Raw genomic sequence first — 27,449 nt, 5'->3', positions numbered from 1 at the left:
CTGTCACTGTAAGCCCAGTATATTTTTCTTCAACTATTAACATAACATGACAATTAAATTCCTTTTTTAAATGAACTATTGCCTTCCACAATGACTTCCCCTAGGACATTTGTTTTTCAGATTTTTAATCAGGAAGATATTTAAAGTTCACCTTAAATGTTCGCCCCTTTAAAATTATTCTTTGCGACTCTTAAATCCACTGTTCAAACACCCCTTGTCCACAATCACTGAGTGTCACGCAAGAAACGTGACGGTCACAGTGCCAATATTGAAGTCATTTGCAGTTACTGAGATCAGGGTATTTGTCAAGAGTGAGATAAAGTAGTGCAAGCGGCCAGTCATATGCTTCCATGAAGCCCATCCTAGTTCTGCATGAGGCTGGCGAAACAAGGACTGAGTGGCATATCCAACCTGCACACGTGGCCAGCCGTGTGGGGAGTAGGCGACCAGATTCAAGCGTCAGGGAGGAGGGAATGTGTGTGACTACATTAAAATGTACGGAGCCACGGGAGATCATCGCGTGGCTTTGGCTCTTGTCAATTGTTTGAGGCTAGCAGTGTGTGGACATAGTGACGAGTCAGTCATTTTAATGAGGCTAGCAACGTAGGGACCGAGTAAAAGTCAATGTGAGGACTGAGTCATTCAGTCAGTTTACAGCAAATTTGGGGTGGGTGAATTTGCCCGCCTTGCATCACTGGTACAAGGCAAGTGTTCTCTTAAGTGAAATTGGTATGAGCAGCGTGTAACACGTTATCCAAAGGAATGGGGACGTTGAAGTACTTCAATGCATTCTAAGAAAATCCTTATGCCCTCATAGATAACGTCCAAAGTGTTAGACGCGTCCTACCTGCTGATCACTTCCTCACCTGCAGGGCGGAGGCGTACTTCTCCAGGGTGGCATCAAGTTTAAAACTCCTGGACGGAATCCTCAGACTGGCACTGTTAGGGTACAAAGGGATGGGAGATTTGTTTAACAATAGAGCGCCCAGGTCCTGGGGACATGTACACGTTCAGCCCAGGATCATGCCCCCACACTCCCCAGGCTGAAAAAGTAATTCGTAGTCTGACCGTTACATATGCTCGCATCATAAGCCATTTCCTGACAAGATTGTTAGATAACTTTGATAATGGACAATTTCAATGCGGCTTTGTTGCTGTATTTCTAGTGCATTGTAAAGTTGCAAAATAAATTAGATCGTGCTCTTGAGACGTCTTTCTACAATCTATTGATTGTAGAGAGAACATTCAACACTTTTGGGTATGCTACCCTCTTCTTGATTACCCTTATAACTTTAAATCAAGGGTATTCTTGTAGCCTACCTCTACGGACCAATTGGTTCACCTCAGACACTAGTCTGCTAATCTGGGGTCTTCTAGACCCCCAGTCAGTCAAACAACTTTCCCCTTGTCCCCTCTTCCCTATCTTAACCATCCCCAACCTTGGACATAATGCTCTGCGCTTTCCTTGCCTCCCCGTCGCAGTGCTCCTTCAGGCTTAATACACCTGCCATCGCCCTAACCCATTTTATCTTCTCGTTGTCCATCTCTGTCCCTCAGACCCGTAGGGTGCCCCACTGACTATCCTATACAGATGTATGCCTTACTAAACCTGATGCAGTGCTCAAGTCAAATACATGCGCAAAGATTACAAGAGCCTGCCTCTGTGAAAAAGTGTCCATTTGCATGCAGAAATTAGCACCCCTCGTCATTTCCCTGGCGTCATACAAGAGGCACGGCTAAACTGAGCACTCTGTGAACCGTGACCCAGCAGGCCTTAGAAGACCTGAACTCTGCAAAGTCCGGAAAATATTCACAGAGGTCTCAGCTGACGGAGCCACCCCAACCATCCAGAGTGGCAACCACTATCCATGTTCTCCTCCTCTTTGGCCTCCGGTTAGGTTTGACCAATTTGTCTTGTAAGCTCTACATGACATAACCCCAGGAAATTGCAGAGCAATTAGGTCAAAAATAGCATCATTGAATAACCATAGGGACTATAGCCTACAACACTTTGGTCAATTTATATCAAGACCCAGCTCAAAGATGCCAAATTGCCATATTAGCAACCTGGCAGGGGAGCCAGCCAATCAGATGGCTAGGGACGCGTTCTTGAACCACTGGTACAAGCCATTGTGCTAAAGGCCTTAATGCCCTGTACAAATGGCTGGAACTGGGGAAAACGGCCCAGAGCCATCGTTATCCGCTGTTGCTTCCCTCGGACCGATAACTTGAGCTGCCGGCCATTATCCCACTTTCCGGTCATTGGAACAGGTGATCAACGCCATAGTAATACATAGTACAGTTAGTCAAGTGGAACATTTCATCTCCTAGGGAACTTTCTCATTGTCTGTAATGAGAAATAAAGGTTGAGGTGTCTGATTCACAATCCAGCAAGAACAGTACGATAGTTTGAAATAGGGACCAGTTAACAATATAGGGAATTATGACGACTAGAGCTTCCATTCAGGAATGCAAGAAATCACTTACCCTAAGAATCCCTCCAATCTTGCATAATCCACTATGTATACTTTCCTGTGAAGCGATAAGCTCATCAGAGGCTACTGGGGGTCATTACGATTATGCCGGTCCGGTAACAACGGTGCTGGTAAGCTACCGGCAGCGTCGCTACCGGACCGGCATACTACGAGTTTTGCGGGTGGGTGCCTTTCTGCCCACGAAGTCAGACCTGGTGGGCGGAACTGAACCCGCCCGCAGACCTTGACAGATGCACCGATTCCTGAATGTTGCCGGTGCATCCATCCTTCACATTCCCATTGAGTCCAATGGTACTCGAACGGGAATGGGGAGTCATTTTTTCTGACACCCGGCAATGGGGAATTACTGGTACCGCCGTAATGTAATGCCCCGGTAAATCCCCATTGCTGGGTGCCAGAAAGAAAATGACTCCGCTGGACTCATAATGAGGCCCCGACTCTGAGCCTAAGACCGAGACTCTCACTCAACAACCTAAACTGTCAGTCTATAAGATATAGGTCGGATTGTTGTTGTGGTTTGGCCTTCAGTGTTACTCTAGTTTGCCACAAACCTTAGTCTTATCGTCAGTCTCCGGTTCTGCCGGAAACGCTTCATCCAGAAGAGATTCACCTGACACCACCCCATATCCAGACATTTGGCAATGTCAGTCAAAGGGAGAGTAGAAGACCAAAGCTAAAGTCAACACAATCCAACAGGACCTACCAGTCCCAGATCAGGAAACCTCCAACAACCACTCTGCAATCTGGGAATCCTGATAATGGACCAAGACCTGCAGGTACCAGATAGTTCAAACCTATCCCTCAAGGAAATGACAGAGCAAGGCTAACACCAGTATATAGAAGTGAATTCAACCACCGCCAAAAAACACTTGAATATTACAACTATGCCTCTAAAAAATGAATGACTCAAGGAACCTTTATTCTATGGTCCATCCGACCTTCTGTCTTGCTAAAATCACCATGAGTGTAACAGGTATGCCCAGCTGCAGGTTACAAACTTGCCATTCCTAGCCTAATAGACCTTGCCATGCCTAGCCTAAGATATACCTCACTAACAATGCAAAATGGGCTGAAACATGATGGTGGTGTGTGTGGTCTTGTGTAGAAGAAATGTGACTTAGTTCAAGCTAGAATGCCCCTCTTTAGGGTGGGGCCAAGCATGATTTGCATGTGGGCATTCCACTGTGTAATGTGATGGTAGATAAAAAAAATGCCCTGGTTAGTTGATTAGAGCAATGCCTGAGTTATATTTCATTAAAAACCTTCCAGTCATTGACTTTCAGTTTTTCAAGAACCATCTGTGTTTCATCCTAGAAAAAATAATTTGTTATCAGTCTGAAATCCTAACCACCACCAAGTAGTGGTCTATTGGCGTCAGCCCATTCTCAGCCCCTGTGACAGCTATTAAGAATCTGGGGGAGGGGTAATTAGTCAGTCTCTGCCCTTTTCCAAATATGTTTTGACGATAGTCAAGAGCGGCCATTTTACACTGACCCTTCAGCACAAGGTGTTCCCATCACTTCCCATGACAGAGAAAAATGTGACTCACATCCTGATCGATTCAAAGCTAGACAACTGCAACACTCTCTTTTATTAGGTTTCCCTGAAAAAGACAAACTTTAGGCCATACAAAACACAGTCTCTCTAGTCTTTGGCTTGAGGAACAACACCACATCTCCAGAGCAGTGAAGATACGCCATTGGCCACCAGTCAAACAGCAAAGTGAGTTTAAGAAGTTCTGCATTATAAAATATGCATCTGCAGTATATTGTTGTCTACTTCATTAAGCATACACCAATGAGAGACCTCCGGTCCAGCAACGCTAACAGTCTAGACTTCTAGAGTCAGGAAGATTAGCAGCATCTGGGGCAACAATGTACCCCGTTAACTCAAAGAAGAACCCGACATTCAGAGGAGCACTAAAACCTTTCCTATTCAAAAGGCATTCCTGGATCTGCAAAGACAGTCAACGCCTCATGGTCCATGGAAATTGCCTTCCACTTTAGGGGTATTTTTATATCAGTTCAAAGTATCTAGTAACCAAGTCGGGAGTCTGCTGTCTTGCACAGCATTTGTGAAGTTATGTTATGTCATGTTATATGGCATTTGTATAGCATCTAATGCCACTGGTATATCCTCAAAGTGCTGTGGGGTGAACGCCCTTGGAAGTCCGAGGTATGAGAATTGAAAGGAGGATTGGTTTTTAGAATTTGTGTGTGCATTTTAGCCAGCAAGAAGGTAGAGAGGGGTGGCTAAGACAAATACACAAATTTGGTCCAGCTTTGCACATAATCATTCCCCTTAACTCACCTACCCTCACAACAGTCTATCACAGCAACCATCCACTAACTAGATCTCCATGGTTAGTGTACCATGGATATCTAGTTAGTGGATGGTTCTTTTGTGGGACTCAGTTGCATTCTAATGGCAGAGGTGATGTGCGTTATGAAGTTGAGTAGTGAATTGCTGCAGATGTATGCGGGGCAGTGGCTGTGCCCCGGGAGGGATATGGCTATGTTCCACTGAGATGCAGTGCAATAATAAATGGAGAATCAGGCTAATATCTAGCTGTGATGAGGGCATACAGTTCATCTCATACACAAACCAGCAGTGCGATTGTAGTGAGAGCAGTGGTACAAAACAACAGCGAGATTCAAAATGCGGTCCTCATAAAGAAACGTGTTGCTCTCTGTATCTTTCCAACAGGGTGCAACCTCTTTGTCCAACCCCCTTCAATTTTCATGCTGGCAAATGTATCTAGTATACCGGGGGCACATTACAAAACAAAAGAAACATGAATAGATCTTCTCACAATGTGGAAATCTCTGCAAGGAGATTCTCTTTGCGGATCTACAACAGATTGCGCACGTGCTACCTGCAATTTTGTGAGCACAAGTCTTTATGAATCATGTCTATATGTATGAGTTGCTTGGCCACATAAAGTAAAACAATCGCTCCTGATGACGGCTGAATGGAGTATTGGGTATTAGGTGAAAATATCTTTACCTATTCAATGAAATTGAAAAAGATCATTTAGAAAGTCTGTTCAGAGACCTCCCCTCAGTGGTTTTTGCAAATCGAACTGTCACACCCATGGACACGCACAAGTGCACACAGGGACTGACAGGTGTGGCAGGGCCAGAAAAGAGAAGTTATGTATGTAGGTTTGTGTTGGGGAGAAGGGGGGAATGTTTGTGATGTTTAAAGAGGAGGATGGTGGGGGTGGGATCGCATTCACAGGGGTTAAGGGGTGAATCCTCTCCTCCCCCAGAATGCGATAATTCAGCATTTTGAAGGCCACACAAAATAGACCAAAATAAATAGGTATTTTTTGAGTTTGCCGTTCAAAATGCGGAAAAAAAGAAATCACAAAGAACAAGATGATTGTGTATTATATGCACACAGTATTTGAAACCTCATTTAACTTTTCAAGTAGATTTAGATCTCCGGAAAGCCGCTCTTTCTCTATGCACAACATCCTTTATATATATATACATATTCAATGAAAAAACTTTGTTAAAGGGACGTTATGGTTAAGGTGCACTAAAAAAAACCTCTGAAATTCAATGGAAAAACATTATTACAGGGACGTTAAGGTTACAGGTAAAACTGAAAAACCTCAGAAATTCGCCAGTTATGGTAAGCTAAGCAACCATAACTCGCGCCATCACCTTGCACTGCTAAGACTAACACCCAGGATATCAAAGATGACATCACAAATGCCATTGATCCCTTTAACAAAGTTTTTTCAGTGAATTGCATGGGTTTTTACCAGTGCATGCTATTTTCCTACAATTTACTAATATCATACTTAGCCAATAAGCAATATTTTTGTCCAATTTACAAAGTTTCACCTTAAAACTCTGCCATTTCCCACTTGTAGTATCATTTTTAACATGTCTATACACTTTTTGCAACTTTTTGAAATAATTTTGCATCTGTAGATGTCAGAGAACGTCTGACTTCATCGCAGACCTTCTGGACAGTGCCACGTGATGCGCGCAGCATGGTGACGTGTACCCGAAGGCGTCTGCACTTCGTGATCAGATCCGTGCTTCGAAGACAGTTCGGAACTGCATTTTCTACTGATCTAAGAACTTTCAACTTCAAAATTTCCCTTGCACGCCTCCTACACCTTTCCGTACTCATTATCCATTACCAATGTAGTACACAGTACATACTTGGAAGAATTTTATCAAAACTGCTATTTATCTTAAAAATGGCATCACTTATTGCCATCCCTACTCCCCAAGAGCCACCACCACCACCAGCTGGAGGACCTTGACAAAAAAAGCTCATTACTTTCAAAGACAATGAAGAGGATGAAGAAGATGAGGTAGAGGAAGTGCCTATTTCTAGCACTAAGATCGAATCATGGGTGTGTCAGTTCTTTGCTACTGTTGGGAGTGTACCAAAGGCTAAAGCTACCAAAGTGAAATGCACTGAGTGGCAGACTACCTGGATACTACGCCTACGGGACAACCTGTGATGCTGGAACTGCATCGGAGGGACAGGGCCTCCGTATCCTTGTCCTGTACTGCTTTTTATTGTGTATTCTGTTGTGTTTTCCGCACAGGAGTACATGTGGGACTCCTGGCGGTGCAGCTCTCTCTCTTTTGGTTTGGTGAACGGACCCATGGGATACCCTTATGGCACCCATGGGTAGGGGTACAACCCTGTGCCCCTAGTGTATGTTTTGGGGCACCTGTGTGTGACCCACAGAGCAGGGTACGGGGTGGTGGCAGCTCTGTGCTGAAATGACTGGTGCCCTGAGCGTCCTCCATTTTGGGATGCCCAGGCCCTGTCATTGGAATTGGTAGATTCCCGATGGAGACAAAATGGCCCCCATGGCCTCTTGCCTTCCATCACCTGTAACCTTGATCTTCCCGAACTCCCGGGAAGCCCTGCCTCTGTCCCTTCCCACTGACTGGCTGTTGGGTGGAAGTTCCATATATGGTATTGTGGGGAAGTGCCGACCAGACTGGCTGGAGCCTTCTCAACGACCGTATGTTGTAGGCACGCCTGTGGGTGGGACCTGGGTGAATGGAGTGTGTGACAAATACGCATTCTGTGTTGTGACTGTCTAGTATCTGGTATTTGACACAATGGTTGAGACAGCCTTGCCCGAAACTGGCATGAATGCAGCTTGGAGTGTTGAATGGCTCGGTACTTGTCCCAATACACATAACTTGTTGTGAGTGTGTGGAGAGAAGCGAATGGCCTGAATACCTTGTGTGTCTGATTGGCTGCCTGCCTGCCTGAATGCCTGTAGTCGTGATTGGATGCTTGAGTATGACCCAGCGGAATGAATGGGAGATCAACAGTATATCTGGGGACCTATCACTGCTAGGAATCGTGTTCGGAATCTGAAGTCCACTACGACGAGTAACTGGAGTAACTGAAGCTTAACCTTGAGCCCTGCTGGACGAGAAGAATTGCTGTTGCTCTCTCTCCTTCGCAATCTGAAAGCTGTTGTGCCTCAAGAACCGACCTAGAGAGGACCTGGTAGGCGCCCTCTTCCTGAGCTACGAGGGACCATCGTGCACAGCTGATCTTTGCCTACGCTCTCTGGTAGACAGACCTTCGACAGGCTGCCGACCCGATACAGGGATTGCTATGTAACTCCAAAGAGAAGCGCCCGGACTGTTGTCCACCACTGTCGCCGACCGCTGTCGCCGACTGGAGCCGCCGTGCTCCCGTAGCCTAAGAACTTCATTGATCCAAGGATGCTCTTGTCTGCATCGTCGCCGCTGTATCCTGCCAGAGAAGGCCTGACCGTCGACGTGCCGAGGAGCATACACCGGTGCGTTTCCCGCCACCCAAAGACCACAGAGATGCCGACGACTTGACGCCCTTGCTGGGACACAGTTCTTCAACTCTTTACGGTCCAGAACTATCGACACTGAGGTACCCCGCACGCCTCTTCCTTACAGGACGTTTACGCTTCCCCATCAACGAGCACCGCTAGGAACGACGGGGCCACTTCACCGTCGTAGCTCAACCTGTTCTCCATCAGACATTCGACGACCCATGACTCCTGCCTTAAAGGGAGGGCACTTAAGAAGGGTTGCCGATTTCCCCGACGAGGAACGCTACAACGCCAAGGTACTTTGGGGTTGCAGAACTATTGGAAAGTCTAGTGGGAACAATATATGGACTGGGCTTGTATCTTTCTCCTACAGGTTGCCCAGGTGGGGGGATCACCAAACAGAACTGTGTTTAACGGTAGTTACCAGTATTCTGCCAATTGCTCAACCATCTTGCTTTCCTTCCTCTCTCTACTGCTGGTTTCCTCTTTATTTTGATCTGTCTGTCATTCTGACCGTATGCACTTTAATAAGATCTAATAACGTTAGTGGTACCACTTTAGAATTGTACATATTTACCATTGTGGATTTTCGGAGTACAAAGTGAAGTTATCGTGATATATGACTTTGAATATTAATTATATAAAGACTGTGTTTTAACCGATACAGTGTGTGGACATTCCTTCGTGGGTGCTCAGGGACTATACTCTACTTAAGAACCAGCTTGCATCACCTCCCGAGAAGCTAGGCCTTGATTGCTTGACCACAACTAACAATACTAGAGAATCTTGGCAGGGGTCTCTGTGTCTCTCCTCTACCATATAGAGAGCAGACGTACCGACCCCCCCTCCGGTCTTTACAGCTGGTGGCAGTGGTGGGATGCTTATGGTTTTAAGACTCAGTGTATAACCGTGCCACTTACGAAGGATATCTGCACTTTGTTAAATTGAGGTTTAGTCGTGTACAAGATAACTGCATTACAAGCAATGGAATCTATTGCGAATGGTAAATTGACTCGGATGAGCTTAGAGGCTCTCCAGAGTGCTTGTGAACCCAGGGAATTAGACTTTGTGGATAGGTCTAGGGCTGAGGTGATAGCTCCCCTGGTGGACTACCAGATTGATTGTGAAACTCTTGAAGGGGGGGATGCAACCAATAAGGACTCTACCCCGGGGGTGGTTGCCAAATCCGATTCTGGGAATGCCACCCTTCCTGCTGCCTCTGTTCCAAACCCCAGCAATTCCTTGGAGCTTGAGTTATTAAGGATGAAATTGGCCTTTGAATACTGCAAGTTGGAAATAGATGCTGAACTTAAGAAAGAGGAGTTGGCTCAACAAGTGGAGCTCAAGAATAGGGATCTTGAACTCAAAGACAAGGACACTGAATGTTAGCGAATCCAGCTAGAGAAAGCTCGAGTGGAGAGTTCAGCGAAACCCAGTGAGAGTGTCAGGTCCCCAGCAACTAAATTTATGAAAGATTTGGTTGGTGTGTATGCGGAGGGTTCTGATATCCTCCAATGGATTGAAGCATTTGAGATGGCTTGTGCAATTCATGATGTTGATAAGAGAGATTGGGCTAAGTGTTTGTTAAGCAGAGTGCCTCAAACTGGATATGACTGTATTCTGAAGCTGAGTGTGGAAGAAAGGGGTCAGTATGAGTGCATGAAGTCTGCTTTAATTGCCAGGTTTGGCAAGACGCCTACCCAATATCTTAAACGGTTCAGGGATTTTAAGAAACGAGAGAATGTGTCTTGGATTGACTGGGTGAGTGCCGCGCATATGAACATGATGGGGTGGATTGATGGTTACAAAGTGAAAAAGTTTGTTTAATTGTTTTTTTTTTTTAAACTTCCGTTTTTATTGGCATTTTAAATTTTACAAACAAGCAAACGAAGAAAAAGAACAGTGGATCCCCCTCCCTCCCCCCCTCCCGCCCCACCCCTGGATCCCCCCCCCCCCTTCCCCGTGTCCAGGTCAATGTGTTCGTCCTGGGAGACTCACGGAGAGGCCGCCGTCTCCCTTGTCGCAGAGTTGCTGCGATGCATAACCACTACATCCGTTGGCTGGCTTCTGCCCTTCCCCGGGTCCTGTGGCCCCGAGTTTGGTTGACCTTCCAAAAGGGAGTCCATCCCCTCCTCTCCAGGATGAGGGGTCTCTCGAAGGGTTCAGTGCACATCCCATCCCCAGGATTGCTGGACCCCCGACCAGTCCGTGAGGAATGAGCTAGTCTTGTTGTTTACCATGGCCGTCAATTTGTCCATCAAAAACATATTTTTGACCTTTTTCAGCCAGTCCTCCTTCGAAGGAGCCTCCGGACTTTTCCATTTTTGGGCCAAAGCCACTCTTCCAGCCCTTAACAGGGTTTCCCACATCCTCGGGTATCGGTGCACCTCTGTGTCCTCTGGGGGGAGGCCCAACAGCATCGTCAGGGGATTAAGTGGTATACGGACCTCAGTCACTTCCTCCATCCAATCCCTCACTTGCTCCCAATATGTTTGGACCTTCGCGCAGTGCCACCACATGTGGCCTCTGGTCCCTGTCTCCCCGCACCCTCTCGGGCACCTTGGTGACACTCCCGGGAACATCTTGGATAATTTTGCGGGGTCTCTGTGCCATCCCTGCAGTATTTTAAAATTATGTTCCATATCAGCGGTGAAAAGATTTCCGTGAAATGCAATTTTAAATATCCTGGCCCAATCATCCTCAGAGATTTCGGCACCTGCCAAACCTTCCCAGAACAAGCGAAAACTCCTCCTGCCCTGAAGGTTGTACGTGTTTAGGACCCTGTATAAACTTGAAACCGCCCCCTTCCTGGAGGCCGCCGAATCGAGGAGCTTCTCAAAGGGGGTCAACTGTCTTCGCAGATTGGTGCCCCAAGCTGGGTCACAGAGGATGCCCTTCAGGCGAAGGTATTCAAAGATAGATATTGAGTCACGACCCAGTGCCTCCCTGAGCTCCTCATAGGGTAAGAATTCACCATCCCTGAACATTTTCCCCACCCATTCCATCCCCCTATCTGACCAGATCTGGGAGTGTCTGAACCCTCTTCCTCCCAGGTTAATGGGGTGTCCCCAGAGGGATGACATTGGAGACGGCCATGTGGTGAGGTGAGCGGTCTGAGGGCGTTCCTTCCAAATGTCCCATAGGACCCCCAGGGTCGGATGAGCCCTTAGACGCCCTGGTATTTCCCTGAGAGGCGTCCACAGGAGGTCGCGGACTTTGTGGGGATGGGCGTCCATGTCCTCCAGGTAGGACCAGTACGTTCTCAGCCCCTCCTTCATGTGCTCCAGGAGGACACGCAGTTGGGCAGCACAGAAGTAGAGATGAAAGTCTGGCAGCCCAAACCCCCCCTCCTCCCTTGGTAGGGTCAGGACAGCCCTCCCAATTCTCGGGGTTTTGCCTTGCCACACAAAGTCACGGACCCCCGATTGTAGGTCTTTGAGGTTCTGTGCCGGGACCCTGGTCGGGAGTGCTGTGAATAGGTACAGGAGTCGTGGCAGGACATTCATTTTGACCGCCGTCATTCGGCCATACCACGAGAGAATCATTTTACCCCATCTCCTCAAGTCCGCGGTGATCTCTGCAATCATGGGACCGTAGTTGGCGGGGCCCAGATTCGACATATCTCTGGGGAGGAGAACCCCCAAGTACCCTATAGCGACCTTCTCCACCTTGATCCCCTGGAACCTATTCTGGGGGTCGAGCACCGGGTCTATTTTTCGCATTGGGAGCAGGACTGATTTTGCAGTATTTATTTTTAGGCCCGAGAATCGACCAAATGCTGACACCAGGGCCAGGAGGGGGGGGAGAGAAGAACCCGGATCCACTAGGTAGGCCAAAATGTCGTCCGCAAACAGGGAGAGCTTGAATTCTATCTCTCCCCTTCTTATTCCCTTAATGTTCGGGTGCGCTCTGACCGCAATTGCCAGGGCCTCCGTTTAATTGTTTTTTGAGCATTTTTCGGAAGCCTGTTCACCAGAGCTGCGTCAGTATGTTGCTGACCAGAACATTTTGGACCCCTTTAAGCTGGCTAGGTTGGCTGACAAGTGGGTCTCCCACCGGGTGTCCCCTAAGGACTCCAGTGGGAATGACAAGGACAAAGAAAAGGGGGCCACTCAGAAAGCTGAGGAGTCCCAAAAGCAGTCACAGTCGGGATAACCAAAACCTTCCTCTCCGAAGACCCAAAAACCTAGTGGGGATAAGTCTGTTGTGGGTAGGAGTAAGAGTAGTGGTCCGCCTGCTGCAAAGCAGGGTCCCAGTGGCTCCAGTACTGTACCCCACACTCCTGGCACTCGTTGGGATTGTGAGGCTCTGGACCACCGAAGGGGTGACCCCAAGTCTAAGGGTAAGGCACTTGGAGTCCAGGCTGTCAGCCTGACCTATCCCTACTCCGTACCTAAGGTGGAGGCCACTGTCCTCCCCTCCTCTACTGGAATCACCTTCGGTGCTCCCATAGAGATTTCCTTAGTGTCCCTTGGGGCCTGGGACCAGTACGCAGAAGTACTGGCGACTATCCCACAAAACCCTCGTAGGTTTTTGAGAAGTGTCCTCTTGAATGGCCAGTCTGCTACTGGTTTGAGAGTCACTGGGGCAAGCATGACAATGGTGGACAGGACCCTGCTCAAGCCAGAGGACTATGTAGGTGCTCCTCTGAGAACCACCAGTTTAGCTGGTGGGCCTCCCAAATTATCGCCTGTAGCCTTACTCAACATTACGATTGGAGATAAGACAGCAAAGCTTCTGGTCCTGGTTCAGGACAACGTACCTGCAAACATTTTGTTGGAAAACGATTTGGTCGAGTTGGGGATGATCACGGATGGTCTACCCATGGCTGCTATGGCGGTCAAACGATCGCAGGTCACACAGGGTCCGGCTGCGAGCCCGGTATCCTTGCCGACGGGGAAACCCAAGGCACGAAAGAAACGGAGGAGTAAGAAGGCCAACTCTGTGGAGGGAGCCCCTCCTCTTCCCGTTGTTTCGACAGCACCCATTGGGATCTGTGCTCCGGACGGGCTGGGTCCAGTGGTGAATCCCGTCTCAACTCCTGTGGGAGAAGAGCCAGAAGACTTTCCTGTGGGAGAGGCTCTTAACCCGGAGGATCATCCTGACCTTCAATGCTTGTTAGCTGAAGGGGGACCCTCCTGGGCAGACTTCTGTAAGGGACAGAGAGAGTGCCACTCTCTCGAGGATCTGAGGACGCAGGCCCTGTCCCAAGCACAAGGAGAAGTGCCTAGGACATTTCGGATTTATTGGGAGGGTGAGCTCCTTGTTAGTGAGCCCACTAAGCCTGAACCTGGTGCCCTCAAGAGGTTGGTGGTACCCCAGGTTTACTGGCCCTTCCTGCTGCAGTTGCTGCATGAGGTGCCCTTGGCTGGTCATCTTGGTAACAAGAAGACTAAGCAGAGGCTTTCTGCCAATTTCTACTGGCCCCAGATGGGAGTAGAAGTGGAGTCCCACTGCAGGACCTGCCCAACTTGTCAGTTGTCTGGTAAGACTGGACGCAGAGTCATTGCCCCACTGTAACCATTGCCAGTGGTTGGAACACCATTTGAGAGGGTGGGCATCAACATCGTCAGTCCCCTTGACCCTCCCACGTCGGGTGGACATCGGTTAATCCTGGTCTTGGTAGATCATGCCACGAGGTACCCTGAGGCTATACCCCTTCGGACGGTTACGGCCAAGGTGGTTGCCAGGGCTCTCCTGGGCATTTTCACCCATGTTGGATTCCCTAAAGAGGTTGTCTCTGATAGAGGATCCAACTTCATGTCGAGTTACATGAAAACCATGTGGAAAGAGTGCAGAGTAACTTACAAGTTCTCCACCTCTTACCACCCCAAACCAACGGTTTGGTTGAGAGATTTAACAAAACTCTCAAGGGCATGTTGGGCGCTTTGGAAGAGCCCCTCCGGAAGAAGTGGGATCTTCTCCTGCCATGCCTGCGGTTTGCCTACAGAGCGGTACCTCAAGAGGGTGTTGGTTTCAGCCCCTTTGAGTTACTCTTTGGACATCCCGTGAGGGGGCCCCTTGTCTTGATCAGAGAAGGTTGGGAGGCCACCCCTCCAGGTCCCGACAAGCAAGTGGGGGACTATGTGTTAGGTCTCAGACGGAGGATGACACAGATGATGGGTCAGGCAACAATGAATCTTAGGGCCAGCCAGGAATTGAATAAGTACTGGCATGACCTTAAAGCTTTGCAAGTGGATTGGACTCCAGGACAGGAGGTCCTCGTGATGGAGCCTACCAAGCCTCGGGCTTTGGTGGATAAATGGACTGGACCCTTGAGGATCATCTCCAAGATGGGCAAAGTCAATTATCTGGTTGACATGGGAGCCTCGGGGGTAGCCCCTCAGATATTCCATGTTAACAGGCTCAAGCCTTTCCACAGGTGGGCCGAAGTCTCATGCTTCTTGCTAGCTTCAGGGCAAGAAGAGGACGAGAGCGAGCCTCTCCCCAATTTGCTGCATAGCAACCCTCAGGATGGCTCTGTGGAGGGAGTACATCTCTCTCCCGATCGGACAGCAGAGCAGCAGAGGGCCTGCAGGGCTTTGCTCTGGCAGTACGCCTCTCTGTTCTCCCTCGCACCAGGCCTTACACCGTGGTGTAGGCATGAGATTGACACTGGTGACAGTGTGCCTGTCAAAAGCAGGTGCTACCGTATGTCCGATACCGTTAAGAACCACATCCATGAGGTTGCCAAGATGTTGCATCTGGGTGTTATTGAACCCTCAACCAGTCCCTGGTCCACTCCCGTGGTCCTTGTCCCCAAGACAAGTTCCCAGGCAGGTACCAAGGATTGGAGGTTCTGTGTGGACTACCGAGGAGTCAATGCCGTCACCAAAACTGACGCGCACCCATTGCCCCGGGCTGATGAGCTCGTGGACACGATAGGTGCTGCCAAATTTGTGAGCACCTTCGACCTTACCTCAGGCTATTGGCAAATAGCTCTGACGGACCATGCCAAGGAAAAGACGGCGTTCTCAACACCAGAGGGACTCTACCAGTTTAGAGTCATGCCTTTTGGGTTGAAGAACGCCCCTGCCACTTTCCAGAGATTAGTCAACCATGCGCTCAGTGGGCTGGAAGCCTTTTGTGTGGCTTACCTAGACGACATTGCCATCTACAGTTCCACTTGGGAAAATCCTTTTCCAAGACAGCCATCATGAAAAGAGAAGGCGGAGCTCCGTACACAGCCCCTCTTCCCTTGCCATGGCAGCCTGCAAAACCCTATGAACATATTACCACAAGCACTTTTATCCCTTTCAAACCTATCCTACCTTCGAATAACTTTACCACATAGCCGGTCCCAGGTAGACATAGCCACTTTAACACCATTTTTCGTCCCTATCGGTCATGGCCAGTAGCAAGATCGTCCGGGTCATGACCTTATGCCATGACCCAGACAATCTGGCTACTGCCCACAGTCACAGGCTATATACCTCAGTCACCAAAGGTATGTGACTATTTTTTTTACCTACATTATGACACTTGTCAAAAAATAAAACACGGGCACACTTGCAAAACCATGCTTTAATGTCCTTGCCAATGCTCTTCACGATTTTACTCGAAATCCAGCCATGTTTTATTTTTTAAAAAGTGTCAAAATGTATGTACATACAATAGTCATATGACAAACATTGAAGGTTGGGTCTATAATCTTTCTCAAAACGTTTGTCCACATTCGTCAAATAGCAACAAAGTTATAAGCCATCTAAAAATGTTGAGACCCCCCCAATTTCGCCCCCTCTTGAGAAAATCCCCCCAAACTTTAGAAAACCATTTATATCTAGATCCAAAGTTTTTTTGCCAAATGTTGTGCAGATTCGTCACATGACATCACATTTATATGCCTTTACAATATTTTGTAACGTCCCTCTAATTTTGCCCCCTCTTGACAGAATCCCACAAAACTTTGCAAAACCATTCGGGATTAGTTCTGGAATAAATTTGCAAAATGACATGCAGTTTCATTGAGTGGCATAAAAGTTATTAGCCATCCAAAAACTGCTTATCCCCAACCCTGTTATGCAGAAATTAGGAACAGATGTCGTAGGACATCTGAAGTGTTTGCGAACACCACAGGTCTGCACCAGCACATCTGAAGTGTTCGCGGACTGTCGGGGGGTGAAACAACCCGTTTTTTGGCTTCTTATGGCCATATCCCATCCCATCCTCATCCCCCCACATCCCCAGAGATTGTTTGTTGAGTTTGACAAGTGCAATGTTGTTTTTTTTTAAAATTTTCACTGCGCTGCCCGCGGACCCCAAAAAGTCTGCAGATCCAAGATGGTGGGCGTTTCAGGAAAGCCGACGCATTTAACGTTTCCTCACCACCCATTCGGCGGCTGCGTCCCGGTGTCTGCAGACCATGCAAAAGTCATCGAATTCTTCTGGCCACTCAGAGGCCAGTCTGCGGTCCGAACAGGGAAGTGAGCCCGCGAAGCGGACATAGATATCACACATTTTTTTGCTTTACGTTTTGGTCATTTAAAAATAAACTACTGGACGGATTTACTCCGTCCAGCGGTTTGGGCTGTAGGCATGAGCAAAGTTTGTTCCCATTATGTCTATGGGACCCCACTATAACTCCCCCCCTTGACCAAACGTCACCAAACTTTGCCATATACTTTTTTTGCAAAGTCTGGTGAGGATTCGTCCAGGGGGAGCGAAGTTATAAGCCACCCAAAAAGTGGTCTTCCTATGGGCAACTTAACCATAACTACATGGCCGCTACCGTAGGCCATGTGATATATACATTATCCAAGGAAGTCTGTGCATTGGAGGCTGAGGATGCACACAGCCATCCTTCCCTCACATCCCAGAATTGACAATCAGTCCTGACTTGCCATCCAAGTTTTGTAGAGAAGAAACATGTTCTCAGCCCTCAAATCCCAATCTAGGGATAGATGTCACAGCCAATGTATCCTCACATCCAAATCCTCAGGATATTGTAATGGGTATTGATTGCTGATAGTTCCAAATAAATGTATATTATGGTGAGTGTTGTAAAAAAACGAAATGAGCACCAAGGCCACTATTCATTACATACTTGGTGAGTCAAACACTTTCATCACACTTTCATCACAGACATAGCTGTCAAATACACTGGTCAGTCCTATGTTACCAAAATGCTGTTTGAATTTATGCAAAGCAGCTAGGAATCCTCATTAGTGATATTTTTCTACTTTATCTTTCAAATGAGTGTTTAAAGGGTCTCTCCCTCTCTATAATAAATTTGTAGGAACACAATGCGGAAGAGAAGATTTCAACATGTGAGCTTATTGTATGGGTAGCTCTGGAGTTAAGAGATTGACTCCTGCCCAGGGATATTCACAATTCACATGTTTTAATCTATGGGAACGGCCAACTCAGCCCTTCATCCTTCCAAGGTCAATAAACTGAGTAGCATTCAATTTAGCAATGACACCTGCCATTAAAGGGCATAGAATACGGTGATACCTGTTGTTAAAAAATATATTTTTATAATATATAAGAAAAGACATTTTTATAATATAGCATGTATCGCACAATGTATTGACTAGTGGTGCAGGTGACAACGCATTTTGTCTTCAAAACTGATTAGAATTTTATTTTGCATTTTTAAAGCGCTGACACAGGGGGCATCGATGCACTCTTACAGGAGTATGTCTCTCTTAGTTGTCTATTTATAACGTGCTTAATATCCAGAGTTTGTTTTCTAAGCACAGACCCGGGGATCGAACCTGTGTTGCCTCATGATGTTTTGTTTCCAAGGTGAGCACGTTGCCACTGAGCTATCCTCGCAGGACAAGAATAAACAGGAAAGTGAAATATGCAGTAAACATGTCTATAAATAGGAGGGTTTAGCCCCTAATTCATAATGGAACAATGTCCTTAAGTGATTAAGTGAAACTGATCAGTGTATGGTAGAGGATTCCTGCACATGAGCTGTGAACCACACAGAAGGCAAGGGCAGCCAGGTGTTACAAGGACTGAACAATATTAAGAAGGACCGCCCACTGAGAATGCAAGAGTGAAACTTAGGGAGTGAAGAATGAAGCTACACCAGAAGTAGCTAAGGCCAGTGTCATGAATCCAAGGGTGCGCCCCTTTTGGGCCTCATGGTCCTTGTCACAACAGACTTAAACACATTAATACCTTCAATATGGCCGTCCAACGCATTCCCTTCTCGCTCTATGCGTTGGACGTAACCTTTCTCTATTTCTAGACCATGCCTTCCGTGGCTCCGCGCGTCTCAATGCTATAGCGATTAGCGACCAGACGTGTGCTCCGTAGCTCGCGGTTCTTCTCCTTTCCTCTCCGCTATCCCTTCCTCGAACCCCCCCTTCTTCTTCCTCCTGGATTCTAGTTCTAGCGAACTTACCTTGCCTCCTGGATTCCTGGATTCGACCTCCTGGAAAACTGAATGCATTCTGGATTCGGCAGAGACACGGGCCGCCTTCTTCAAAACCCGATCCATCCGAAAGAAGGCAGCCTCCAAGAACACCGGTAAAGAACGGATTCAGGTGAGAAGGGGGGAACTCCTTGACAGTTTGAGACGCCACCCAATCGAAAGCGATATCGACATGGAGGCTGCCGTGCAGGACTTGATGCGTCGTATGCAGGAGCTATCAACCGAGGTACAGAATCTGAAAGCGGAGAACGCCGCTCTCAAACAATTGGTTCTATCCCGGGATTCTGCTACAAAAGAGAGTGTTATACTGGGTGGAGTCGTGGATAAATACGACGGCTCCGCAAAGACCCTTCATGCATTCCTGGATTCGTGCTTGGTTAATTTTACCTTCAGGCCTTACTATTTTGCGACCCCCAGGGCCAAGGTGGGTTTTATAATCTCTCACCTTTCCGGGAATGCCTTGACTTGGGCCACTCCCCTCGTTAACTCTAGCGATGCCCTCCTGGACGATTATGATGGGTTTATTCGTGCCCTAAAAGACATGTTTGACTGCCCTGAGCAGATCTATAGCGCACAAGAACGCTTGTTAGACTTTCAGCAAGGGGCCCGGGATATGCTCACGTATGTGACCCGATTTAAGCAACTGGCAAAGGAAGCCGACTGGTCCACTGAGGCGAGTTTTACCCTGTTCAGGAGAGGATTGAACGAAGAAATTAAGGATGAGCTGGCCAGAGTGGCACGACCAAGCTCATTCCAGGCATTAATGGATCTTGCCATGCAGATTGACTTCCGTATCCAGGAAAGGAAGTCAGAAAAGAAGAAATCCAGGGGAACTCCTTCCAAGGTATCATTTGAGGGTACCCCCAGACCGGAAATCAACCCAAGCCCAGTTTCAGAATCCGAGCCCATGCAGATTGGGGCCTTTCGTGGACCCATATCTCCACAAGAGAGAATGAGGAGAATTCATACGGGCTTGTGCATGTACTGCGCCTCAGATAAGCATTTGGTTAGAGAGTGTCCTTTAGCACCCCCTCGGCGTTCGGGAAATGCCAGCTCCCGATCCTAGATGGAGCAGAGCTTCGGCAGAGAGATGTTTGCTCCACATCCATTCCATCCTTGAACTCTCCTGGACAAAACAATTTGGTGGTACTGCAGGCCTTTTTATCACCATCCAAGAATACAAACTATTCCATTTTGGCCCTGGTAGACTGCGGAGCTATGGGAATTTTCATCGATCATGAGTGGGTTGATAAACATCAGATTCCCTACGAGTCACAAAGCACCATGCAGCCTGTGGAGGCTATCGACGGAAGACCCCTCACATCAGGACCCATAAGCCTTCATACCAAAGAGATCCAGCTTTCAATAAATCACCATCGAGAACTGATCAGGTTTGACATTATTAAGTCAGCTCATTACCCCTTGGTATTGGGCATGCCCTGGCTACAGAAACACAATCCATATATCAATTGGTCTGCGGGTTCCCTATTCCTAGGCTCAGAGTTTTGCATGTCTCATTGTCTATCCCTAGAACCTCCATTAACACACCCAAAGGAACCAACAAAGGAACAACAGACACCACTAATGGTATCCAATGTCATACAAGTTCCTGAAGTCTACCAAGCATATGCTGATGTGTTTTCGACTGCCATTGTCCAGGCCTTACCCCCACACAGACCAGAAGACTGCGCAATAGATACGGAACCCTCTGCAGTGATTCCCTTCGGCAGGATGTTCATTCTTTCCGAACCCGAGAAGAAGGCCCTAAGAGAATACCTGGATACCAACCTTCAAAATGGCACCATAAGACCTTTGAAATCTCCTGCTGGTGCTTCTCTATTCTTTGTTCCCAAGAAGGATACCAAAGAACTCAGACCCTGCCTTGATTATCGCGGGCTAAATCAATGTACCCTCAAGGATCGGTACCCATTGCCCCTGATTTCGGATATCCTGGAAGCCGTGAGAGGCGCAGTGATATTCACCAAGTTGGATCTCAGGGGCGCCTATCATTTGATCCGTGTCAGGGAAGGAGACGAATGGAAGACTGTCTTCAGAACACCCTTTGGCCATTTTGAGTACCTAGTCATGCGCTTCGAATTGGCTAACGCCCGGCAATTTTCCACCGCTTTATGGATAGGGTGTTCTCTGACATGCTGTTTCTCTTTGTTATTGTATATCTGGATGACATATTGATCTTTTCCAAGGATACTAAACAACATGAAGAGCAGGTGAAGGCAGTGTTGCAGAGACTCTGAGATCATAAACTCCTGGCCAAACCTGAAAAATATTTGTTTCATGTGACCTCCGTCCACTACCTAGGGTTTATTCTTACCCCAGAAGGAATCGGTATGGACCCTTCAAAGGTAACAGCCATATTGACCTGGCCCGCTCCTACTTCCGTGAAACAAATTCAATCCTTCCTGGGATTTGCCAATTTCTACTGGAAATTCATATCTAATTTCTCCGAGATAGTTCAACCGATTGTTGCTCTCCTGAAGAAAGACACTCCTTTCCTCTGGTCAACACCACAAGATATGGCGTTCCAGCGTTTAAAGACAGAGTTTACGCAAGCTCCTATCTTGACTCAACCCGATACTAGCCGTCCTTTCCTGGTAGAAACGGACGCTTCAAATTATGCCATTGGCGCAGTCCTGAAACAAGAATTAGGAGATAAACTGGAACACCCAATTGCTTACCTCTCACGAACTCTGACTCCTAGTGAAAAACATTATTCAGTCCTGGAAAAAGAATTGTTAGCCATCCGTCAAGCCTTCACTGAATGGCGACATTTACTTTTGGGAGCTAAACATCCAGTTCAGGTCCGTACTGACCACCGAAACCTCCAGATTCTACAGTCTTTGGAGTGTAGGAACAGTCGTCAGGCACGTTGGGCATACTTCTTTGCCCAGTACCAGTTCCATATCACTCACGTTCCTGGATCACAAAACCTGATCGCCGACACCTTATCTCGAAGACCTTACTACAAGTCCACTGAAGACAAGACATATCCTCAGATGTTTTCCCCCAAGATCTTTGTGGCCCAGGCAGTCAACCTCCTCGAAGAAATCCAAGCCCAAACCCAATCCTCTGATCTGTGGAAGGACAAATCCAAAAGAAATCCTTGGAATGTAAAGGTCCGGGAAGGTTATTTGTTGAAAGACAATCTGTTGGTCATCCCTACAAAAAGACTACAACAAAGAATAATGAATCTCTGCCAAGATACCCTACACTCCGGACATCGTGGTGTCACCAATACCCTCCGTCTGATACAAAGGCAATTCTGGTGGCCTAGGATGGGACTCGACGTACGGCAGTACATTCAATCCTGTGTTGTCTGCAGTCAAAATAAACACAATAACAAGAAACCAGCGGGCCGTCTACTACAACCTACATTGCCAACTAGGCCTTGGGAGATTATCACTACGGAATTCATTGTGGAACTGCCACCATCCCGTGGGTATACCACCATCATGGTTACCATAGACCTGTTCACTCACGTGGCTCATTTTACGCCCCAGCGTAAATTACCATCCTCTTCTGAACTAGCAGGAATCTTCCTGGAACACATATTCCGTTTGCATGGACTCCCTTCCAAGATCATTTCGGATCACGGACCTCAATACATCTCACAATTCTGAAAACATCTCTGTCAATGCTTAGGGATCCAACGTGCCCTTTCGTCAGGTTACCACCCTGAAACCAACGGAATCACAGAACGTGTCAACCAAACCCTGGAACAGTATCTTCGATGCTTTGCCACCAAGGTCCGTGATGACTGGTCGCTCCTGATCCCCGAGGCTGAATTTGCTTACAATAATTCTGACCATTCGGCACTTAAGATCAGCCCCTTTTATTGCAGTCAAGGATTTCATCCGTCGGTCCTACCTTTTGTTCTTCCCAAATCTACACCAGTACCTACAGTTGACTCCTCGATCGAAACCCTTGTCAACATACATAAAGAAGCCAAGGCATGTTTGGAGAAGGCCAGGAAACAGACCAAGAAATATGCAGATTCCAGAAGAAGACCTGGCCCTTCTTATGCAGTCAGTGATCATATCTGGTTGTCCTCCAAATTACTACCCCGACATCTACGGCCTAGTAAACTGGCCCCTCGGTACTATGGTCCATTTGCCATTAAAGAAATTATAAATCCTGTTTCTTATCGGATCGAGTTGCCTGAATCCTGGAAGAAGATGCACCCAGTGTTTCACACATCCTTATTGAAACCCTACTATCCATCCTCCCAAAAACCCTCCAGACCTCCTCCTGTACTGGTCGATGACCAATTGGAATATGAGGTATCTCGAATTTGTGACTCCAGGTATAGAAGGAGCCAGCTTCAATACCTGGTTGAATGGAAAGGATATCCTCCTAGCGAAAGAACCTGGGAACCTCTCTCAAACATCAAGGCCCCACGGCTGCTCAGAAGGTTCCACCTCATCCACCCGGGCAAACCAGGAGGGAAGGGTCTTCGGAGGAGGCAGGCTGTCATGAATCGCAGGGTGCGCCCCTTTTGGGCCTCATGGTCCTTGTCACAACGGACTTAAACGCATTAATACCTCCAATATGGCCGCCCAACGCATTCCCTTCTCGCTCCATGCGTTGGACATAACCTTTCTCTATTTCTAGACCACGCCTTCCGCGGCTCCGCGCGTCTCAATGCTATAGCGATTAGCGACCAGACGTGTGCTCCGTAGCTCGTGGTTCTTCTCCTTTCCTCTCCGCTATCCCTTCCTCGAACCCCCCCCTTCTTCTTCCTCCTGGATTCTAGTTCTAGCGAACTTACCTTCCCTCCTGGATTCCTGGATTCGACCTCCTGGAAAACTGAACGCATTCTGGATTCGGCAGAGACACTGGCTGCCTTCTTCAAAACCCAATCCATCCGAAAGAAGGCAGCCTCCAAGAACACCGGTAAAGAACGGATTCAGATGAGAAGGGGGGAACTCCTTGACAGCCAGCTTCATACATGCCGACATGATCTTATTCATGGTTTGATTAGTTATGAGTACAACGCCACAACAACAGTTGCAGATCATACATAGCTGACCTTAACAAGTGTCACCAAATACAGACCCTTCGGCCGACTTGAACAGACACACTCTAGCAGGCATTGGTACCCGAGTGTTCATTTAGCTTTATGCTGAAGGAGCTCACAATCAAACTGCAGCCAGGCCCCATTTCACTCACATCTTCTAAACCTAAGACACCCTCTCTTCTCTGACCTGGAGAACACAGCCTTGATGCTGGTCGAACGAAAGCCAATCATTCCACATTTTTGACAAATAGATTAAGAGCTAATGTGGTGGTCACCACCATGAAGCTATCAGATCATGACATAGATGCCTGCAAAGGGTCCAGCTCCTCAAGCACATGCTTGCATTCTAAAATGGCTGTCCTTCTAAGGCACCACAGTGCTAAAAGAAAACTCAATCACTTTGCACAACTAACTCACCCGCCATGTGATAGAACTATGGTTCTAAACACAGTGGATTTCAAGTCATTGTTATCTATATATAAAAGTAAAATTGTGTTTGTTTGTGGCAGGGATTTTTGGCAAAGCGTTGTTCCTTATACAACTCCACACTGTTTCACCAATCTGCACCACATTTTGCATACTTGCCTATTAGGACCCTCTGGACATTACTGGCTACATGACATTTGGACATCCCACCCCTTTCCCCGGATTTCAGCAAAAGTAAAAATGTGTTTGTGGGTTTGCGGCAAAGCATTGTTCCTTATACAATTCCACACTGTTTCACTAATCCACACCAAATTTTGCAACATTACCAGTTAGGACCCTCCGGATATTATTGGCTACATGACATTTGGACGCCACACCCCGTTCCCTAGATTTCAGCACAAGACAACATTTGTTTCTGGGTTTGTGGCTTGATGAAGTGGTGTTTGTTTTTACAATTCCACACTGTTTCACCAATGTGCACCAGATTTTACATAGTTACCTCTTAGGACCTTCCGGGCTTTACTAGTTACATGACATTTGGACACCCAGCCATTTCTCCAGATTTCAGCACCTTCACACATGAAATGGTTGCCTGAAATCGTCGAAACATCAATGTGGTCGTAGAAGGACTGGTCCCGACACGAGGAACACAACTTGAGGTCCAAGCCCTAGGATGCACGGTCTGCAAGATATTTACACTGCACCATGCGAGGGTGAGAAACAGGTGGGGAGAGAGCACAGAAGGTTCCAGTATGCAGCAGCACACCAACTCTCACCTCCCTCCAGCGTCTGCTCCGGGGTATGTCAACCTGCCACATGCGCCCATTCTCAGTGCAGTTTACTTCAGCGTGCAAAGCACATCAAGCGATAAGCAAGGATCAACAGGATCAGTGTTATCATGTCTGTCTACAGAACACCATTTTGGAGAACTGGTACTTCGAAGGGATTGTGTCCTCCGACGTATTCCTTATCTTAGATATCTCCTTTCAGCTTTTCTGGCCTCGGAAAATTTTTCTCTAGTGGGCGCTGCGCGTCGACGTCCGCCGAGTCGATGTCCCTCGACAGCCGCCGTATCGACGTCGACGTCATCCTGCCTATAAAGGCCGCGCGCAGAGTCCGTTGCTCGGTTCCGTTTTTCCGCGCTTACTCAGTGCCTCGGAATATCGTTGCTCAATGTCGTAGAGAATTTATCCTATTTACCTCGAGATATTCGATCCATACTCAATGGCTTCCTCGTCGGAACCGACAACCCCTCGGTCCGGCTTCAAAAAATGCAGAGACTGTGGGAAAAAGATGTCGCTGACTGACCCTCACAGAGTTTGTCTGTGGTGTTTGGGAGCTGAACACCATTGTTCGGAGTGCGAGGACTGTATGTCCATAACAGCTAAGGCCCTGAAGGAGCGTAGGGGGAAGCTGGAGAAAGGTAAGATTTCAAAAGCTTCTTCTTTCTCGACAAAGTCGAGACATTCGTCTCCTCGTCACCATTCACGCTCCAGGTCTCGGAGTGGATCCCATCACTCCTCGAGATCGAAGCACTCGAAGAGGAGACGTCGAAGATCCCCTTCTGCGTCCTCCTCTTCCTCTGTTTCTCCTAAGAGAATCCCTTGCCCCACGAAACATAGTTCCCGGGCTGAATGGGAGGAATTCCGCAAAAATATGATGAGCGTCTTCGTGAAAGCGGCCTCGACCACCTCGAAGACTGCCGAGAGCGATGCTCTGGTCGAAAGACCCGAAGGTCAAAAACGCCGCGAGTCGCAGTACCCGGCGAAGGAAGCTTCTCGAGCGCGTCACGAACCCTCGAGTAAGGCTATGACCTCAAAACCTTCTTCGAAGTTTCCGTCTACGCCATCGATGAAGGTTCCGTCGACGCCGAGGTCGGTGTCTTCGACGCCGTTTTCGAAGGGACCTTCGACACACGGGTCTGTCGACTCGAGGCCATCTTCGACACCGGCGTCGACGCCAAGGAAAGTCATGGTTGCGACGCACCCAATGGCTATCCCCAGGTCCTCGATGACGATGGCGTCGAGATTGTCGACTTCCTCGAGCAGAATCCCAATTCTATCGAGGACCTCGAGGCCTCCACCTTTGTTTTCGACGCCACGCCCGAAGCCTTCGACGTCGGCGTCGACGACATCGACGTTTTCGAGGCCAATTACAACAAGTTTGGCACCCTCTGCCCTGGAGATGGGTTTCACACCCTTTGTGAGTTCAGAACAATTGAGAACTATGTCCTCAATTATGGAAGAGGGAGAACTATCTGAACAAGAAGACACATTTGAGTTGCAGGGACCTGCAACCCCAGTTCAAGAGGAGTTATCCTCAGAAGAACGCAGGTTAAAGGATCTCCATGATTCCTTACATGAGGCAAGTGGGTTAGACACTTCCCCTGAGGTGGAGTTCGCTGGGCCAGACCCGGGGGAGCATGCTGAAACCCCCTATAGAGCCTTAATGGCCAGGATCACAGAATTTATGGGGTGGTCAACACCTTCACAGGCTTTCCAACAAGATGACCTTACGGATATTCTTGATAAAGGTCCACAGGAGGATCCTGTAGTGCCCTTTCATAAAGCTCTTCAGAGGAAAATCATGACAAACTGGGAAACCCCAGATGTCGTTCCGGCAGTAAATAAAAAACTGTCTACTAAATACAGGGTATCTTCTGCAGACCCGGAGTTTTTGTCAAAACACCCATCCCCAGAAAGTCTGGTGGTACAAGCAGCATCTTCTACTGATGTCAAGACTGCTTACCCTACCGTCCCACAGGACGGGGACGATAAGAAATATGATGCTATGGCAAAGAACGTTTTTTCGGCATGTAGCATGGCGTTAAAATCTGTTAATGCCACTTGCACCCTTGCTAGATTCAGCCATACACTTTGGGAGTGTGCTTCTACAGCGGCTGACTGCATCCCGGAGGGAGAAGAAAGGGAGGCGTTCCTAAATATCATACAGGACGGTAAAGACGCTATGTGCGAATCCCTCCAGACGGGCATTGATTCGGCTGACAGTATCAGCCGAGCAATGGCGGCAAGTACAACAACCAGGAGATTCGCTTGGTTGAGAAAGTCTGGTTTTGCCCCAGATGTGCAAGCCAGGCTCTTGAACATGCCATTCGATGGCTCTTCTTTGTTTGGGAAAAAGGCGGATGACAGTTTAGAAAAACTGCAAACATCAAAGGTAGCAGCAAAATCCCTAGGCGCTGCAATCCGTCAGACACCTTTTTGTCCCACAGGAACCTCTGCGAGGGGCAAGTCCTTTCGCTTCTACTCCGCATTCGGAAGAGGTAGAGGACGACCG

At 47.8% G+C, this 27,449-nt stretch overlaps 1 protein-coding gene across 1 annotated transcript in view; it reads right to left on the bottom strand.

Moving 5' to 3' along the window:
- LAD1 (ladinin 1) overlaps window positions 1–27,449 on the bottom strand; it is a 225,579-nt gene that overhangs the window by 27,386 nt on the left and 170,744 nt on the right. Inside the window, exon 8 of the mRNA XM_069633635.1 lies at window positions 867–939. Within this exon, the coding sequence (XP_069489736.1) occupies window positions 867–939 (73 nt within the window). The remainder of the gene's footprint in view (window positions 1–866; window positions 940–27,449) is intronic.

Source organism: Ambystoma mexicanum, chromosome 13, assembly GCF_040938575.1.
Source record: "Ambystoma mexicanum isolate Mex_15411 chromosome 13, UKY_AmexF1_1, whole genome shotgun sequence".
NCBI lineage: Eukaryota > Metazoa > Chordata > Amphibia > Caudata > Ambystomatidae > Ambystoma > Ambystoma mexicanum.
Note: the sequence above shows the minus strand (reverse complement) of the source record. Positions and strands in the feature narration are given on the sequence as shown.